This window comes from Megalobrama amblycephala, linkage group LG19, assembly GCF_018812025.1.
Source record: "Megalobrama amblycephala isolate DHTTF-2021 linkage group LG19, ASM1881202v1, whole genome shotgun sequence".
NCBI classification, from domain to species: Eukaryota; Metazoa; Chordata; class Actinopteri; order Cypriniformes; family Xenocyprididae; genus Megalobrama; species Megalobrama amblycephala.
Genome location: NC_063062.1, coordinates 13,384,580 through 13,405,926, shown reverse-complemented (window position 1 = coordinate 13,405,926; position 21,347 = coordinate 13,384,580). Strand labels below are relative to the sequence as shown.

The 21,347-nt window shown below is 37.3% G+C and overlaps 1 protein-coding gene across 1 annotated transcript in view; it reads right to left on the bottom strand.

Annotated features, from left to right (window-relative positions):
• The window catches only part of hydin (HYDIN axonemal central pair apparatus protein), an 83,419-nt gene extending 64,102 nt beyond the window's left edge, over positions 1-19,317 (bottom strand). Inside the window, 6 exon segments of the mRNA XM_048168685.1 lie at positions 11,502-11,626; positions 11,727-11,926; positions 12,655-12,789; positions 14,979-15,098; positions 16,157-16,282; positions 18,839-19,317. Of these exon segments, the coding sequence (XP_048024642.1) occupies positions 11,502-11,626; positions 11,727-11,926; positions 12,655-12,789; positions 14,979-15,098; positions 16,157-16,282; positions 18,839-18,973 (841 nt within the window). The 5' untranslated portion in view covers positions 18,974-19,317.
• Between the last annotated feature and the right edge of the window lie 2,030 nt (positions 19,318-21,347).

The following is a 21,347-nucleotide window of genomic DNA, read 5'->3' as shown; positions in this document are numbered from 1 at the left end:
GCCTGAAGGGGGCTCTTCAGTGGTCAAAAGTACAAATTCACATTTAACTCCTAAACCGTTAGGCATAGGCTCAAGTGTCTTATATCATTGGAATCCTTGGCTGAAGACAGACAAAAATGCATGCCTCGGATGCGATCATCGTTCGGCTAAATTTTTGGGTATTTTAGATTTTTTGAAAAACCTACTTTTGCGAACTAGTCCTAGGTTTTTGGCCTGATCAGAACCAAACCAGTGGTTCCAGATTCTCTGAAGTATGATTGTCAATAATTATCAAAAAAAAAGCTGAAATTTAGATTCCCGGTCCCTAAGGGCTGATAAAATGTTTAAAGTGGGCGGAGCCACTTTTACTAAAAATGGTGAATGGTGAATGGAAAGAGATATTTTCACCAAACTTGGTACACATGTGTACGGGCTCAATCTGTGGTTGCGTGAAAAAGGACGTGGTGACTGGCCACTTGGTGATGCTATAAAAACATAAAAACAGCTATAACCACCCAACCGTTAGTCCGATTGACTTGAAAATTGGCATGCAGTGTCTTTGATGGAGGTGCCATAACTGTCTATGATGACATTTGTGTATCTCAAAATTCATCCGTCATCGGCCAATGAAGTTTGAGCATTTATCAGACAAGGTTAATGGAGGCCGATCGGAACGAATCTCGCTGGGCCTGTTTGACTCACAGCCCTAGAATCCTGTGAGAAATTCTAAATAAATCAGCCACCGGGGGGGCGCCTTCGCGTTTTTTACGTGCTTAAAGATTTATCGCACATGCCCACGACATTCATACCACATGGTAGAACTCCTCATTCTGAGCAACTTTGCCTTTAAGACCGCTGCTGTCCATCAAATTGTTCGTTAAATATTATTTGAAAAACCAACTTTGGTGAACTACTGTAGTCCTAGGTTTTTGGCTCAACCTCGATAACTGTTAAAAAGCTTTAAAGGGGACCTATTATTCAAAATTCACTTTTGCATGGTGTTTGGACATAAATGTGTGTTGGCAGTGTGTGTACACAACCGTGACCTATAATGCTAAAAATCCAACCACTCCCCAATCCCCATAAATCATAAGCAGTGTCTCAGGACAAGCTGTTTCCAGATCCCTGGCAGTGTGACATCACATTAGCCACAGGCCCCGCCCACGAATGTTGACAGACACTGCCGTTTCAACATAGAACTGCCCTGAGTGAGTTCACAGCAAGTTTACGCAGTCCACCATTACTGGACTGTTGAGAATGTCTCCCAAGCGTTTTAGGTGTTCTGTAGTTGGATGGATTAATCCACATAGCTCTCTCCATTTACTGAATCCTGACAGGGGAGAATGAGCTTGTGAAGCTCCGCCCTCTTAGGCCGAGCGGAGCAGCTCATTTGCATTTAAAGGGCACACACTGAAATGGCGTGTTTTTGCTCAACCCCAAAAAGTGGCAATTTTAGCATGCTATAAAAATTATCGGTGGGGTATTTTGAGCTAAAACTTCTCATACACACTCTGGGGACATCAGAGACAGATTTTACATCTTGTAAAAGTGGGCATAATAGGTCCCCTTTAAAAACCATATATTTCCTATGTTAAATAGCCTGTATTTGCTGTAAATTGTCTTTTTCCATCTATGATCAAGATGGTTACAGACTTGCTAAAAAATATATACCTTTTTAAGCATGTGCTTAAAGGCCTTAAAGGGCACCTATTATGCCCCTTTTTACAAGATGTAATATTGGTCTTGGGTGTCCCCAGAACGTATTTGTGAAGTTTCAGCACAAAATACCCCACAGTTAATTTATTATAACCATTTGAAAATGTCATTTTTGGGGCCTGTTTTAAAAAGAGCTGTTTTGGTGTGTACCACCTTAAATATAAATGAGCTGCATATCCCCACCCTGCCTTTGGATGAGGGCGTAACTTGCATACCTATGGCAATAAACAGAGGGTAGAAGCAGAATGGCTGAGAGTGAAAGACCCGTTGTTTTGTATGGCATTCAGCCGTACATGTTTGAACCGGAATCAGACCCAGATGATGAAGAGACTCCGGCAGAAGAAACACAATTGAGAATGGAGCAGGACGTCTCTGAATGGTTATTTGATACATTTATGTACTTATAGAGTTTTAATCGCGTCCCCTTTGCAATTATGGATGTGCAACACACACACACACACACACTGTGATAACTTTCGCGCAATTTTTTGAAACTACAAACACAAATACTGTGATAACGTTTGCTAAGTAAACATACACAGTTTTTAATACAATATCTTTAAAAAATATATATATACGTGCGGATACACTATACAAACAAGGTTTAAATTATATACACAGACATTCTACGACGACGACAACAACTTTAGACGCATTTGTTATTGAATTGGCTGACATCGACTGAAATGACTATTTGTTCAAAAAACATTAAATACACTTACTTCTTCTGGAGGTGACGTTGGATCGCGAACAGTAGGCAACGATCCACACTTGAGGATTAACTTTGAAGCAAGACCTGCTTTGAATTGACCCTCGTTCTCAAAACAGTAAGTCAAAAAATGATTCGCGCAAACATAAACGTATTTTGGAATTTTGAGTGGCGCCTTTCCTTCGTAAATAAAATCCATCCACTGCGTTTTCAGTGGCTCTGATGTCGGAAGTAAGTGAAAACTACTATGTTCATTATTACATCCCACAACAGAACACTTTCTTAGGAGACATTACCGGCTGTCGTTGAAACAATGGAGGATGGGTCTATGCCAAAACCAGATTGTCAATCAAACCACGTGGGTGGGGCTTAGCGCAATTCTACGTCACAGTGAGAGCAATCTTAGAACAGGGCGTTCTGAGACAGTGCTTATGAATTATTGAGATTGTAAAAAAAACACTGGGTGGATTTTTCTCATTCTAGGGTGGTTTTGCTCACACACTGCCAACACACATTTATGGTCAAACACCATGTAAAAGTGAATTTTGCATAATAGGTGTCCTTTAAAGGTCCCATTTTTCGTGTTTTTTTGAAGCTTTGATTGTGTTTATAGTGTGCAATATAACATGTGTTCATGTTTCGCGTGTAAAAAAAACACAGTCATAAAAACGGGCTGATGACTTCCTTGTTCTATGAAGTCCCTCCTTCAGAAATAGGTAACGAGTTCTGATTGTGCCAGCGGTTCCTGTGTTGTGATTCGACAGCTCTGAGTGTACCGTGCCCGGAAAAGTCACGCCTCTTACCATAACGTGGAGATGCACGCGCTCAGTGTTATTGTAAACATGTCTTTAATTTTACCCTATCAATTTGAGCCGGAATCAGACCCGGTGATTGGACTGCGGGATGAAAATAACAGCGTTTCGACGACATGGCGACAAACACATTCTACAAACGCAACTCTTGTGTATTCCTGTGGGCGGAGGTTAGTCAAAAAACTGTTTTAGTGACGTCATTAAAGAAGGAAGTAGAGGGATGTAGTCCAAACTGGCCGTTCGATGTAGGCGACTTCTGTTAAATAAAATATCTCACTTGGCATTGAACTTTGAGCTTTAAAATTTTACAGATTTTATTTATACTCTAACAACAACATTACACACTAACTAAAGTTTGAAACATGGGATCACGAAGAACGGGACCTTTAAAGCGACTGAACCCCGATAATTGCTGCTCACAGCTATATTTATTTTTACATTTAGATTAACTTTACCATCATCTAATGCTTGCTTAATATTTAAAATCACAAATAATTTAATACTGTTAAATGTATTCTTCAGCAAATTTCATAATGAATTAAACAAAATCAGATGAATTCAAATAATTTATTTTAGTTTTTAGTGTTTTATTTATTTATTTATTTTTACATTTATTTAGACAAATTAATATAGAATTTTTATTTTATATGGTCATTTACCATTATTAGACAGATTTGATCAGTGCATGTTCACTGATAAATGAGATCATTGTAGTTTTCCAAAGAAGAGGATAATTTTAGTTGACACACACACACACACACACACACACACACACACACACACACACACACTCAAAAAATTTTCACAAGGCATCATAGCCAATAATTTCTCAAATACAAACAACAAATTGTGAGATTCTTGAGGTTAAACCACAAAAAAATAGAAACAGTGTCTAGCAAAATGTAAACAATACATAACACTATAAACAATACATAACACTTCCACCAAACGTTTTCTGTGCTGTACAATAGAGACTAAAGAGTGTGAGAAAGAGGAGATGGGAGCCTGAAGCATTTTCTCTGTAGTGGCTTATCCACTTATGCAAGCATGTCTCCTAGCAGAAGGACTGCTGTTACTCAGTGCACATCTTAAACACAGTGCACATTGTAATTGCTGCACAGCTGATGTACTTGCAGAAGCATTTGCATGTATGTTTAAGCTACAACAGCCTTGGAAGGAGAGGAAAGAAGCTGTATGGGGAAAAAACTAGGCTTTAAGACAGACAGAGAGAGTGTAAGAGAGAGGGAGAATGATAACAGACTGACAGGCAGACAGAGAGAATAACAATATTGGTAGAAGAAACGAAACTGCCATAATGACATCCAGAAGATGATTTGGCAGAACGCAGGTTGTGTGCTGTGGTTTCTTTCTTTTCTCCGCTCCCAGTCTCACCCTTTCATCCTTTCCACTGATTAATTTGCTGTAGATATCACTTTTCACAAATGAGCCAGAGACATTTAACCTCTGTCTCTATGCATGAAGCTTTAAGAGGGAAAAAAGAGCAAAGGAAATCGTGTCTTTGATGGGACACTGCATCTGCCAGCAGACTGAAGGATTGTGGGAGCTGTTCAGAAAAGAGGGGAGGGGAGAAGAATGGGAAATGAGGAAAGCTTTCATAGTGCTGCAGAGTGTGTGTGTGAGATGTCTTCATCAGCTCACTCTTAAGTGCACTCTAAAAAGCCTGCCAAGATAAGGGAGTTCTCCTTCTTGACAAGGAAAGTGGTCTGCTTATATCATGGGATAGACTATGAGATACACATTTGGCCCTCCAGACCAAAGGAAAACAAATCTGAGATGACAAAACATACAATAAGGGCATTTTCACATCTGGATAATTTGGAGCATTTGTCTCAGAACCTGGCACATTTTCTCCCTTAGTTCAGCATATATGAACATGGCAATTGCGCTCAAATCTGCACCAAAAAAATAAACGAAACGCCTGATGGTTTCTGCCTGCTTAAAACCACACCCTGGAGTGGTTTGCTTGTGGTGGAGAAAGCAATCCAATCCCAATCCAATCCAATCCCAATGGACCAACGAACCAGGCTGTATCACAATGTATAATGGGTAATTATATGTACGTTGTGTGTGTTTGTTTTTCTAATGCCTCTCAGTGTGAATTGTGTGTTAACCTCCAAGGACGAAATGAAAAGCCTAATTTAAATTTGGTCAAGCAAACATATTTCAGAACAACTGTCCAAAACACATAAAATAAAATGATTAATTCTGATGGATGACCTCTATGTGCAGAATCCAGGAAATTAAATAGGGTGCTCTCTAACCAATAAGATGACAGCTTACTTGTAACTGACTTAGAAACTTTAGAAATGTTGCCATGTGAAAGCGAACCGAACCAAGTAGAAATTGCAACGTTGTAACAATTTTATTCCCTGTATCGAAACAAAGCAAACTATCTACAGGTCTGAAAACACCAAACGAAACACTGATTTCCATTTGGAAGTCCATTTGTACAAAAATGCAATTAACCTATGTCAAACCTTAATTAGATTATACACTGAACAAAATAAATAAAAGAAAAACCATTGTCTTAACAATAGCCACCGATCCTTTGGCATTTCTGAGGAAGCTCTTCACGTATTTTATTCTTACAGTAGCACAACACATTTTAGCGATTCATTCAGCTCACAGCTGTAATTATCTTATTTATTTTCATGACATGTTTTGTATGCATTGTGTTATGCTGTCTGAGCAGAAGGCAGACTACTGAATAGGGGAGGAAAAGAGAGAGCTTGATATACTGTAGACAGAATGGAAAACGCGACCCGTGACCCATGCAACGAAGCTGATGTGTTTGTTTTGCTTTGGTGCTCCATGTTTTCACTCGCAAATATAATACCATTTTTTTATATATATATATTAGCCTCAATGTTGCCATTTAAACATTTTACAGCTCCCTCTGCATCTCTTGTCTCTGAATGCCACGATAATGACATTTTGTTTCTATAAGAACACCGTTAATAGCAAACAAGCCACGGGTAATGCGTTGTGCTGCAATTTGTAATGTGAAATGAGATACACATTTTACCACATATGAAACAAACTATTTGTCATGCTGAAGTTCCATACATTCCCTATTTACAGGCAGAAATGATAGGAGGGATATCCTTTGAAGAATCCTAAGTGTCCCTTGAAAGGAAATAGCTTTCACTAAATAAGAAGGAGTCACACTGAGTGTGTACTAGTGGGTAGGCTCCCCTCTGCCTCACTGCTGCAGCTGCTACCCGGGGCTTTTTGGCTCCTTATACATATTTTAGAGTCAATGGGCAAACTCTGCAGCCTGGATAAGGCAGATGATACGAAGCAAAACAGCTGGGAGGCATTTGAAAATGTAGGACAGATTAAGTAACTCATCCTGTGTTGCTTAGAGGAGATAGTGTCTCTACTTACTTCCAGCTATTGGTAATTAAACACATTATGGTTTCAGAGGGACTACATGGGCAACGGTAACTCTTTAGCTTTGTAGTCCATTATTCATGGACAGACAGAACAGTGCAGTTAAAGACACAGCACCAAATTGCACCTTGGATGTTCATATTAAACCTGTCGGCTGGTTGCCAAAAAGAAACATGGACAAAAACCTTTAGATCTAAGCTGAGCACATCATAGTGTACAGGAAATTGTTTGGTGACTGACTGAAAAGCTATAACTTTGAGATCAAAGATTTGAATAAGACTACTAATCATTTTTGATTCCTTCATCCATAGCTCTTTTTTGTTGAAGAGAATTAAAACAAATCCATGAACATTCCCTGAAGCTCTACAACACTGGAAAGAAAACAATGAGCAAAATGTTAAAGGGTTAAAGGGTTAACTTAAAGAGTTAGTTCACCTAAAAATGAAAATTCTGGCATTAATTACTCACCCTTCATGTCATTCCAAACCTGTAAGTCCTTAGTTCATCTTTGGAACACAAATTAAGATATTTTTGATAAAATCCGATGGCTCAAGTGAGGCCTCCATTGACAGCAAGTTCATTTCCACTTTCAGTGCCCAGGAAGGTACTAAAGACATATTTAAAACAGTTCAGTTTAGTGACTAAAGTGGTTCAATCTTAATTTTATGAAGTGACGAGAAAGCTTCGAAGCTTCATGAAGCAGTGTTTTAAAATTGCCCATCACTAGATATTGTTGAACGTCATTATTATTTTATTTTTTTATTTTTTTTGGTGCACAAAAAGTATTCTCGTCGCTTCATAACATTAAGGTTGAACCACTGTAGTCACATGAACTGTTTTAAATATGTCTTTAGTACCTTTCTGGGCACTGAAAGTGGAAATTAACTTGCTATCAATGGAGGCCTCACTGAGCCATAGGATTTTATCAAAAATATCTTAATTTGTGTTTCGAAGATGAACGAAGGTCTTACGGGTGTGAAACGACATGAGGGTGAGTAATTAATGACATAATTATAATTTTTGGGTGAAGGTCAAACACTGACTATTGTCTAGCCGATGGTACATCAGATAATATCAATGAGTATGTATAGTAAATTCATGATCGAGGGCTAATTTGTGAAAAATATGTCCATTAGGTCAAATATACAATACTCTAAGGCTAAAGTAACATCAGAGTCAAGGATGTATATAAAGCTCATGATCGTGGACTCTTGGGACAGAAAAAAATTAATCAGGCCTAATATGGACATCTGTAGGGCTGATATAAAACTAGAAGTAGTCATTGAGTCAGTAGAGAAAGTTCTTGATCGAGGACTAATTTGCCAGAGATACGTTCAGTAGGTCTAATATGTTCTTCAGTATGGGTGAAGTAACATCAGAAGGAATCAATAATAATGTATAAGAAGCTCAAGATTGAGTGCTTTTGGCAAGAAAGATGACCTTTAGGTCAAATATGCAATATTCTATGGCTGACGTATCATCAGAAGGAGTCAATAAGTGTGTATAGAAAGTTCATGATCGAGGAATAATTTGCTTGAAATATGTCCGGTAGGTCTAATATGGATTCTGTTTGGCTGAAGATAATATGTTCAGTAGGTCAAAGGGGATAGTTCACCCAAAAATGAAAATTCTGTCATCATTTCCTCACCCCTAAGCTGTTCCAAACCTGTATATATTTCTTTGTTTTGCTGTACACAAAGGAAGATATTTGGGAGAATGTTTGTAATCAAGCAGATCTCGCCCCCCCCCCCATTGACTACCATAGTAGGAAAAAAATACTATGGCAGTCAATGGGGGATGAGATCTGCTTGGTTACAAACATTCTTCCCAGTATCTTGAGAGTGAGTAAATGATGACAGGATTTTAATTTTGGGGTGAACTATCCCTTTAATTTTTCTTTTACAAATTTTTGCACTCAGATTTTTCAAGTAAATTTCACACATGGAATTAAGTAAACGCACTTAAACAAGTTTAAGGTACACTATGTAACATCTTTTTTTTTTTTCAAAATTAACAAAATTTAAATAATGAGTCAAAATATCATCAATTCTATTGTAAGTCTATTATAAGTGTTTATATTCAGACGGGATGGTATGGTTTTTACAGGAAATTGTGTACATACAACCCTCGCCGGTTCGTGTCTCGTCACACCTGTAAATAGAGAAAAGGTGCTCCGTTTGATGCATGTATGGTATGGGAGTGCCATAGGTTAGTTGTCACAATGAGCAAGAAAGGTTGACATGGAGCATGCTAAATCTTGAACCTCTGGGGAAAAAAAAAAAAAACTCTGAATAGAGTAGAGTATGCTGGCAAAAAAACTTGTAATAAAACAAGAATCAACACTGGCTTGGATTTTCAGAGATGGCGGGAATTTAAGATGTTGTGAAAACAAGTTTTGTTTTTTATTTTTAACCGCTAAGGAGCCAAAAGTTACATAGTGTACTTTTACGTAAAATTAACAAAACAAATAAGAACATACTTTTTATGTTTTGTTTTACAATTTAATTTGAGCAATAAGCAAAAGTCATTTTGCACAGACACTTTGATGAATTCCGCATCATACCTTAATTGCAGAATTGTGCAAGGGTAGTGTTTTCCCTATACGCCGCATAGAGAGAGCACCTTTAGAGAATTAAGAGAGGTCTGTGTGCTTATCTGAGATGCAACTGGGACTGCAGGGAGATGTTTCTGCCAACCTCAGAACCAAACCAATGAAGACATGCTCCAAAGCAGCTTCGCGTTAAACATAAATGAGGAGGAGACAGGAAAAGGCGCTAAATTAAAAATGATACTCCCCTGATGGGCGCAAAGTGGTATTTTTAGAACAGAACGCATATTAAAATGTTAATGCCAAAGCCTTCAGCAGACCTGTGTGTTTATTCGGTGAGACAGGCAGAGCACCTGCACAAACGACACACACATGTACCAAAAGCATATGCTGAACTACATGTTGAAATATACACACACATTCACACAGACAATAATTCATGCACACACTGGCATGTCAGTTTAAACACAACCTCTTACCCATACCCATAAAAATTTCTCAGCACCATCTTGCCTATGAATAATGTCTATCTGCCTACAGCTGATTCAGGTAAATCAGCGATTTAGCATTAAGACTTAATCAAATGAATCCTAACGACAAACCAACTTTTGCATTATGTGAAATATCATCTGCAAAGATCATTTGTGTCTGCAAATGACAAACATCATAGAGCCCAGAGAGTTTGAGAATTCAAAGTATAGACCACTATTCAAAATTTCATTAATTTCACCAATTTACTTATTCAAAAACAAACCAATTTGAGAGAGTTTTAGGGCAGATGGCAAAGCAGTCAATTGCACTATTGGGTCAACGCTCCTTTATTACCACATTCTGCATTCACTGATCCTGTTTTTATGCCTCCAAAGTTTAAACACTTAGTTTTCTATGTGAACATGTTGTGAATTTTGTAGATTTAATTGTCACCAAGTTCAGATGATTTTCATAACTAACATACATGTGAAATGGAAACAATGTTATAGCTGTATCTTGTGACTGTGGTACTGTATTATTCCAAACCATTTTTTCCCCCTTGTATTTATTTTAAAATGTAATTTAATTTTAATAGATTTCAAGAATGTATTTCTGTGATTGCAAAGCTGAATTTTCAGCATCATTACTCCCGTCTTCGTGTGACATGATTCTTTAAAAATCATTCTGGTAACATTTTACAATAAGGTTTCATTTGTTAACATTAGTTAATGTATTAATTAACATTAACTGACAATGAGCAATACATTTGTTACAGTATTTATTAGTTGTTAACATAAAGTAGTTAATAAAAACTGTTGTTTGTTAATTTTAGTTCACAGTGCATTAACTAATGTTAAAAAATATACATTTTGATTTTAATAATGTATTAGTAAATGTTGAAATTAACTAAGATTAATAAATGCTGTAGAAGTATTGTTCATTCTTAGTTCATGTTAACATATGTAGTAAACTAATGTTAACAAATAAAACCTTATAAGTGTTACCATCATTCTAATATGCCGATTTGGGGCTCAGGAAGCATTTCTTATTATTATCACTGTTGAAACCAATTATGCCAATTAATATTTTTGCGGAAACCATGACAGATTTTTTTCAGGATTCTTGTAATAATAGAAAGTTCAAAAGAACAGCGTTTATTTGAAATAGAAATATAAAAGTCTGTATTTTCTAGCACATACCTCTATACAGATTCCAAAATTACCATTTTTACTGGTGGGACCAGTGCATCCTGATATACGATGTATATTATAAGATTAACCAGGCACCCGCAGCATTTTAGGCTCAAAAAATCTATTAATAGGGTTTATTAATACAACTATTTGCCTAAAGGGCTCTTTGAAAGAGCAAAAATTAAGCATGCAAGCTCAAACACAACAAAATAACTGATGCTTTTTAATCATAATAACCTCAGGGTAATCAACACCTAAAGAATAATACATTCAATTTCACAAAACCTTGAGGAAAGTCACGTATAAATATATTCTGCCTCAAATAGAACAATGCAATTTGGCTTTTGTGATAAGTCAATGTGATGTTTTTCAGCATAGATTTACTTAAAATGTCATCTACATTATTGTCTGGGCAGTATATGTGTGGGTAGTGAAAAGAGCACATTAGTATATTAAAACTATTCTCAGTAGAGAATAATTGGAAAATATAAAGATGAATAGACATTAACGATGAAGGCTAATAATAAGATCATTTACACTTGCTGAGTAGGAGGTGGGTGCATGTGGAAATCAGAACCTGTGTCACAGTGACATATAGCAGTGTTGCAGAGGAGGAGTTTGTAGGAAGAGCAGATTGCAGTGATGTAATTAGAAGTAAGTACCTGAATGGTAGTGCAGCAGCAAAACCTGGCTGTGATCCCCTGTGGTTTTAGGCAAGAACTCAACAGTAACTTGCATGCATTGACCAACATCAAGAGTCCCTACAGATGGCTCTACAGAAAATGGGCTGTGGGGAAAATTTAGACGCAATCATAAAAAAAAAAAAGTGTCAGTCATAGATCAAAAAATGAAATCATCTACACACCACAATGTCAATCCTTTTTTACCTGCATGTGCTGAGCTGGAATTTTGCTTCACAATTTCCTATGTTCCGCACAAGCAGAGTTCTCTGGGACAAGCACTTGACTGGACAAACTTGGAAATGCAGACTATCTGGGAAGTCCAAGATGGCACGGGGCCCAATTGCGCGAATGGGTACCTCAAACTTCTCACGTTCAGTCACACAGATGAGACTGTGAATGTAATCCTATAATTACAAGCATATGAAAGTCAGTGGTTACATATAGAGGGGAAAAAACCCTTGAAGAAGATAAGGCTTAAAAACAATTCTAAACATAATGGTACAATACATCTGGTATGTATGTTCTCTTTAATCAATCCTAATTTAAATAAACCCCAAAATTTGGGAATTATTGAGGAATTAATCCATAATAACTACATGCAAAAAGACCCTTGGATGTGAAACTGACTAAAAATATAAGCAAGAGAGGAAAAATATTGTCTCTCTCTGACTGGGCCATCACAGCTCAATTTGAACTGACTTTATTTGAATGAAAGTATTAAGAAACCTGTGTTAATGTTCCGGCAAACCATAATAGATTAGCAGGCCACATTAGAGATTGCAAAAGAGCCAATAATGGACTAATGAGTGGCTGTGGTGGAAACACTAAGCCTCCAGTGCCCTGTGCTTACCAAAGTACTCTCTCAGATTTCTCAAAGATATGTTAAACATGAAAATAAAACTTGACATTGAAGTTTATTTGCAATGTTGTGTGTTGTGTTGGATACACACAATTACATATACCATATGTGGGATCCTTAAAAATCACTGTGTGGCAGTTTTTGCATGTTTCCTGACATTTCATTGCTCATTCAATGAAATACAAGCAAATATGTCAATATGCAATATATGAATAACAAATGAAGCAGTGAGAGTCAGTTGCAGCTGTTGCATACTGTAAGCATACATTTTACCTTGTTCTCTTGTGGAGTGAATAAAATAGTGAATGTAGATGCCATGCCTGGGGCCACTTTCTTACTAGCATCTAATGGGCTGACCACTTTAAAATAAAGTGAGTCTTCTTCGATCACCTTTACCAGTCGAGGAACCTGCAATAGTCAGCAACATGTCCATGTCAAGCCAGTGATCATTACACATGAAAATGAACAAAATAATCTCTTATTGTCTTAAAGGAATAGTGCAAGATGTTGAATGATGTAAATTAAAATGGCATTAACTACAAAGTGTTAACAAAATCATATATGCTGAGATTTATCAGATTTATGCCAGGAATACAGAGGTTCAAACAGAAGATTTGTAAGGACAGTTGTTTAAATCTATTCCATCTCTATTTTGTTCATAGGAGAAAGTTTATCTATAAAGGTTTTCATAAATCCTGGTAATTGGAAAATGTCCAGGACTCTATATGGGAGGGATATAAATCCCCAGTGTTAACAATTAGTCAGGCAAATTAATTCATTTTCATTTTATTTCTATCCTTTGAATTGGGAGTTCATAATAAAGCATCTACATGCAGGGCTTGACATTAACACCCGTCAACCCGTCAACCCGTCAAATGCAGGTGGGTTTCAGCAGTGGCGTGTAACACAGTCACTCCTACTAGCTACTTTGGCGGATTGAATTTTATATATAATACATTTTTCAATTGTAGTCTTTTAAAAATGCATCTGAAATAATAAACTAAATGCAACGTAGTGTCAAAAATATCGACACTGAAATGTCAGAAACACTTCCAATACTCAATTTCTCGCTTTCTCGCTCTCTCATCTCTCTGACAGCAGATTAATTGCTCCGGGTGAATACTGTTGGTGTTGCAGGGCTTGAATTTCGGCGTGGAAGTGCACGTGTTGCGCATAATTTTTTTTATTCCCGCAGATAAAGCTGCCTCTCAGTACTAAATTGAGTTCTTTTTTTGCTGCTTATTGTGCTTAAAAATTTAAATACACACAAAATAGTGTCAAAATGCCGGTCTTGGCGAGTATTTACATGAACACAGACAGTTATGTTTTAAAGCCCAATTTCCACCGCAGGAACTTTCCCCAGGAACTAGGGGACTTTAGGGTTGTACTCGGTGTGTTTCGACTGCAAGAAAAAAAGTTCCTGGGACAAATTGTTCCGGGTAATAGAGTGCCCCAGGGATGACGTGTTTTTGTAGGCAAAACCCGGAAGCGAGTTAGCATTTTAGGACTTCCGGTTCCAACGCCATAAAGTCTATGGGTTTTTTGAATGGGTTTTTGCTAAATCGCCTGAAATAAGGTCTGTGGTAAACAAAGCCTCTAAATACTTTCACGTTTTGATCTATGACATAAAGCACACCAGTTATAACCCACTTGTGATTTTTTAAACTTTTACTGCGTCTTCAAATCGGCGGTTGCTAACAAATTGCTAAAAGGGACTACTTCCTTTGGCGGGGACTTTAGACGTCATCATTAAAAACGGGACATTTGGACAGCATTTCTCATGAAAAAGTGGATAAGTATTCATACACAGCAGATCATAATCAGTGAGCATGTTTTTAAATAGAGTTGTTTTCTAAATAAAGTTTGAGGACGCTTGGTGGTGACGACGTTGATCCGCGACCATGGTGTGCTGTAGTCCGTTTATAGCCTACTGTTAGCCTTTTATATCTGACGACTTTATTTAGGCTTCAAAATCTATAAATGTTGTGTTAGCTTGTAAAGATTATCTTGATAGACAAAACGTGTAAGTGTCATAACCCTTTGTTAAACACAGAGCTTATTTTCTGCGATTTTCCAAAAGTCTATGGGAAAAATGAATAGGCTTTCAGTCGAGGGAACCCGCGCGCCGCTAACTTCCGGGTTGGCCTACAAAAACCATAGACAGTAAAAGAAGACAAAAACGCGTCATCCCTGGGGCACTCTATTTCATTGGAAACGAGGCTTAAGTGAATGTAAACAGTTGAGAAAGAAAACAAACGCATGTGTAACAGTATAATGGACCCATGCACCAGGACTTAAAGTGACAGCAGCCTAATGTACCTGCTGCCAAATTATGAGATTATATTAAAAATTTCTATATGGCAGTTTTTTTCCCCATGGTATCAATGTCAAAACTGTGGCCAGTGAAAATGCTGAGTGGCTAGTAACTTTGGATAACCACTAGCTACAGTGGCTGGTGAGCAAAAAAGTTAATGTCAAGCCCTGTCTACATGTATAAAGACAAATGCGATTAAATGTACTGAATATTTTTTTTTAAATACATTTAGGTTGTGGTTATGTAATACACTGTATGATCTACTCAGATGCACGAAAGTCACCTTGTCACTGTTCCGCAGCTCTAAGGGCACCTTGTAAGTCTTAAATGGTGAGTAGTTTTGGAAGACAATCTCAGACGGGTACGGCTGAAACATGGCCTGGTCCAAATCTAATGAAGAAAACTATAAAAAGCAAAAGCAAGTCAAAATCACACTCTGAGAAGATATCTGAAGCAAAAGCAAGTCAAAATCAAACTCTGAGAAGATATCTGATCTAATGTAAAATGTAGGAATTAGCTTCCTTATTTCAACACCCAGGGGTGTGTTGAGCCAGAACAACAGTATTCTTAGATTTGTCATTGAGAAGATGTTCATGTATAATTACATCTGTCACATCCAGTTTATCTTACATTCTTTTGAGTTTCACAATGCAGTAAATCCCCCGCACACATCTAAGTACAAGTATACCCCAATATGTATGAATAATAAAACAATAATCAACTGAACAATTACACTTGCAACAATTACATTTGCAGAAACCACATACTTTCTGCTCAAAATGAGCCTAAAATGCAAAATAATAAGCCTAATTAGGGATAATAAAGATCAATTTCCAAAAGCTCAAACAGAAAATAACATTTGTATAAAGTTAAAAACATTGTAATTACTGGAAACAGTATATTCACAGTTTGTGAAAATAATTAAATACAATTAAATGTTTAAAAAACTATTTAATACATTTTGTTTCATTTTTGTAATGTGTTTAATGTGTAAAGTCATAATTTTGTTATAATATAATACTGATTTTGTTTGCTATTTGCAATGGTTACTACTATTTTTCATAGTTTGATTTTTGGTGAATTGTATTAAAACCAGTTAGGGTTTTAATACAGGCATTATAATAATTATGTATTATATTATCATATTTATTATAATAATAATTTTTATCCCTGTTTTTAAATTCATAGATAATAACAAGTGGGAATTCAATGCCATTTTTGACCACTGAGCTAGGAAATTGCAATTTCAGAAAACTGGTCACCTTACTTTACAGTATAAAGGTACTGTAAACAGTTGCAAATTAAAAGCCTTTAGTATCTCCCCAGAGAGAATATATGATGATGATGACCTTAATCAACTTTGAAAATGTTGCTGCTAAGATACTTGGAACCGGTGATGTAGAAGATCAAACTAATTAATTAAGTGTTGGAGCTGAGCATGCTAAAATGATAGTATTTTACCTTGTAATGTGTGGCCTCACTCATGTCTAAGAGTTCCAGGATGCGGGGCGGATGCACCTCATAAGTGTTTGATAATCGCTCTTCTGTACTCTGACACATTTCTCGAGCATATACAGATGGAATCAGCTGCAAAGACATGCAGACTGTTATGAGTGCATTTATCTACTATGAAAAATATATATATTTTCCTAAAATCTGCAGCAATTGTCCATATAGTCTAAATTATTCTTTGTAAAGCTGCTTTGTGACTAGAGTGTGTGTTTGTTTGTGTTTTATATTGCAATACATTACATCAGAAGCTCTTTATTCACATACACTGATAGAGTCTACTGGATATTAAGTGACAAACAAAGATAAAAGAGAGACATTGCAGTAAGTAAAATCCCAAAAATTGTTTATATATGGTACTGCAGCAGATATACACTCATCGGCCACTTTATTAGGTACATCTGATCGACTGCTCGATAACGCAAATACTTAATTAGCCAATCACATGGCAGGAACTCAATGCATCTAGGCATGTAGACATGGTCAAGATGATCTACTGAAGTTCAAACTGAGCCTCAGAATGGAGAAGAAAGGTGATTTAAGTGACCTTGAATGTGGTACGGTTATTGGTGTCAGATGGGCTGGTATGAGTATTTCAGACACTGCTGATCTACTGGGATTTTCATACACTAACATACACTACAGAGAACGGTCAGAAAAAGAGAAAATATTCAGCGAGTGGCAGTTATGTGGGCAAAAATGCCTCGTTGATGCCAGAGGTCAGAGGAGAATGGCCAGACTGGTTAAAGCTGATAGAAAGGCAACAGTTACTCAAATAAACACTCGTTACAATTAAGTTTTGCAGGAGAGCATCTCTGAACGCACAACACATCCAACCTTAAAGCAGATGAGCTAGAGCAACAGAACAGCCAGTGCCACTCCCGTCAGCTAAGAACAGGAAACTGAGGATTTAATTCACAAGGGCTCACCAAAATTGGACAAAAGAAGATTGGAAAAACATTGCCTAGTCTGATGAGTCTGGATTTCTGCTGCGACATTCAGATGGTAGGGTCAGAATTAAGCGTAAACAACTTGAAAGCATGGATCCATCCTGCCTTGTATCAACGGTTCAGGCTGGAGGTGGTGATGTACTGGTGTGGAGGATATTTTCTTGGCATACTTTGGGCCCCTAGGTTCAAACTGAGCATTGTTTAAATTCCACAGCCTACCTGAGTATTGTTGCTGACCATGTCCATCCCTTTATGACCACAGTGTACCCATCTTCTTCTTTTTTATATACATTAAAACAAATCACAATCAATGAACTAACAATTCCTTGACAACAGCAGTGACTCGAATAAAGAGAAAAAAAGTAAATAAAAAGAGTAGAAAGAAAACACATACAGCATTATGTGAAAATCAAATAATACAACAGCAAATAAGTAAAAGTTCCTTACTGATTAATTAGTTTTTAATGCATCCAGATATATACTAACAGGTGTCCACCTTTGTATGGAGATGTCCATTTTCAGTTGGAGTTGGGCAGTCAAATATTACATTTTTTAAATAGATTCAAGTTTTTCTATCCACTGGGCCATTGTTGGAGAATGTGGCTTAATCCAATTAATTGTTATGGTTTTTCGTGCACTTAAAGGATTAGTTCACTTTCAAATAAAATTTTCCTGATAATTTACTCACCCCCATGTCATCCAAGATGTCCATGTCCTTTTTTCTTCAGTCGAAAAGAAATTAAGGTTTTTGATGAAAACATTCCAGGATTATTCTCCTTATAGTGGACTTGAAGGTCAAAATTACAGTTTTAATGCAGCTTCAAAGGGCTTTAAATGATACCAGACGAAGAATAAGGGTTTAGCGTATTTAGCGAAACGATCGGTCATTTTCGAAAAAAATGTAAATGTATGTGCTTTATATAAACAAATGATCAGAACGAACTCAGCGCCAGTTCCATTTTTCCGTAAGTAGAATAGGGAAGGCGTAGGACATACAGCGTAAGCTTTTCGTAAGAATACGAAAGTGCGGTTTTGGCGGAACTACTTGGAAGGCGATCATTTGTTTATATAAAGCATCTACATTTATTTTATTTTTTTCGAAAATGACCAATCGTTTCACTAGATAAGACCCTTATTCCTGGTCTGGTATCATTTAAAGCCATCTAAAGCTGCACTGAAACTGTAATTTTGACCTTCAACTGTTTGGAGGCCATTGAAGTCAACTATAAGGAGAATAATCCTGGAATGTTTTTTAACAAAAACCTTAATTTATTTTTGACTGAAGAAAGACATGAACATCTTGGATGACATAGGGGTGAGTAAATTATCAGGAAAATTTTATTTGAAAGTGAACTAATCCTTTGATAAGGGGAGTAGAATGCAAGTCTATGGAGAATTTTCATTCTACAGATTCTTCAATTTTTCATTTTACTTTTTGTCAACCATCTGTCAAAAAGGAACATTAAAATGCACTTATTCATCCTACACTACATCAAAAAGTTTTGTTATTTAAAACATACAGCAAGTCTGTTACTGTTAATGTAGTTAGGGAGTAGTTTAATAGAAGTAATAGTAATTTAAGTAACTAATATAGTTAGTGCTCGTTTGGAGGCAGAGATTTTAGTGCATGATAAGGGTACCTAAGGCTTTAAAACAAAGTATTAAAATATATTAAAGTGCTCACCTTTGCGGAATTCGTCTCCTGTTTTACCACCTTGGGATTTCGGGGTGCCACTACTTTTGTTTTGAATCCCACTGGCATCTTCTCGCGTGAACTGCGGAGGTTTGAGTGAGATGTTTTGACATTTGAGGCTGGCATTTTGAAACAAACGGACTGACGTTTTTTGTGGAAAGATGAAATCAGATGTTAATGGCAGAAATATCTGGTTTCTTTCTTGATTGTCGACGACAAGCGAAACATACACGGAAAAAGTTTAACCGAGAAGCAGGTGGCTAGACGCCATTCGCAGGTCAATTCTTTGGTAAAGTTGTGTTTATCGTTTAAGAAACGTCCAGGACGTTTAAAATTTGTTATTTATAAAATAACAACATAGTTACATTACAAACTAAGTGTTAGAACAAATAAAATAATAAAGAAATTAATTTAAAATCCCAGCTAATTTCTTGTGAAAGCTCTTCCGCCAGCGTACATTTCTCAACTTTGAGCTTGGTGGTTACCATGGCGGCGGTAGCCTTGGCACCGGGGTACTGAACGTTCCCAGTAAACAGTTCTCTGATTGGTTTGTGTGTAAAAGACGGTCTGGGATTCGCTGTGAGTTTGGGGCCCGAGCAGTAGGTGAGGATACCTGTGCCATAGCAACTGAAAAAACACAAACAAAAAAGTGAACCTCTCCCTTGTGCTCATATTTTGATTAAAATCTCAAAGAACTGTGAAGAGTAGACTGTATGAGATCACAATCTCATGTCGTGGAACAATGGCAGAGAAAATACACGTAAAAAACATTTTATTTTTCACTTTACATTCATATTGAGGTGGAATATTTTTCGTGACTGCTGTTCAATGCAACATTAGGACAGTCTGTCCCTTTTACCCGACCTATGTGTCTAATATAATTTCTACAAATTTAATGTCACCATCAAATCAAAATGGACAATTCTTGATTTAATGGAATACTGAAGTAATTACAATAAATGATTTATCTTCCAATTGCAACGATATCTCTTCTCTGATGGTGTGTTTACTGGCACAAGGGCGGGACAGCCTGTCACTAACATGAGATCACAGCAATAGAGTGCAACAGTGGGTTCCAGAAGTAAAAACTCTGTAGGGAACATGATTTTGAATAGTAATTTATAAGCCTTTAAAAACTGGCTTACTGTAAGCTACGAGGGTGTTAATCGATGGTATTTGCTTCTGCTCAAGACGTCAGCCTGCAATTCCACTGTTAAACATGATAATAAATAATATCGCTGAAATAGCTTATTTTTAAATTAATCATGTTTAACAGTGGAATTCCTGGTGAAAACTACATTACCCATGATGCTGCACAGAAAATCAGAGAGTCAAAAAAGCAACACAGCCAAAATATCTTGTTAGCTCCGGCCACTCCCATGAAGCACTGCGAATGGTGTAATTGTGTCGATCTCTCTACACTCTCAAAATACTATATATATATGTACTATATTGGAACGCCTGCCTTTACGTGCACATGAACATGACATCCCATTCTTAATCCGTAGGGTTTAATATGGAGTTGGCCCACCCTTTGCAGCTACAACAGCCTCAACTCTTCTGGGAAGGCTTTCCACAAGGTTTAGGAGTGTGTTTATGGGAATTTTTTACCATTCTTCTAGAAGCGCATTTGTGGGGTCAGGCACTGATGTTGGTGAGAAGGCCTGGCTCGCAGTCTCCGCTCTAATTCATCCCAAAGGTGTTCTGTCGGGTTAAGGTCAGGACTCTGTGCAGCCAGTCAAGTTCCTCTACACCAAACTCGCTCATCCATGTCTTAATGGACCTTGCTTTGTGCACTGGTGTGCAGTCATTTTGGAACAGGAAGGGGCCATCCCCAAATTGTTCCCACAAAGTTGGGAGCATGAAATTGTCCAAATTGTCTTGGTATGCTGAAGCATTAAGAGTTCCTTTCGCTGGAACTAAGGGGCCAAGCCCAACCCCTGAAAAACAACCCCACACCATAATCCCCCCTCCACCAAACGTTACACTTGACACAATGCAGTCAGGCAAGAACCATCCTCCTGGCAACCGCCAAACCCAGACTCGTCCATCGGATTGCCAGACAGAGAAGCGTGATTCGTCACTCCAGAGAACACATCTCCACTGCTCTAGAGTCCAGTGACGGCATACTTTATATATATATAAAATCAACATTTTGTAAATGAGTAGTCGTATGTTTCTCCATTGTTTCCAGTCAGCAAATTTCCTTTAGATTTGGCCCAAATGAACAGCTGAAGAGGCCCTTATGTGGTCCACATGTGACTGACAGACCAAAAGCCTTTTAAGTGAGTGTGCAGTTATATTTTTTTTATAAAGTCCTAACTTGCACCTCCAAAAGGTGTGCGTATACTTTAATGCTTCACTAATTCACATCTTGCCCTTTCATACAGTGATTTGTATACTGAAGAAGACAATATTTTTAACTCACTCACCGTTATCCAGCCAGCAGTTGTTCTAAGCCAGAGTTCAAGCATTCAGCATGTATGCAAATGATCATAAT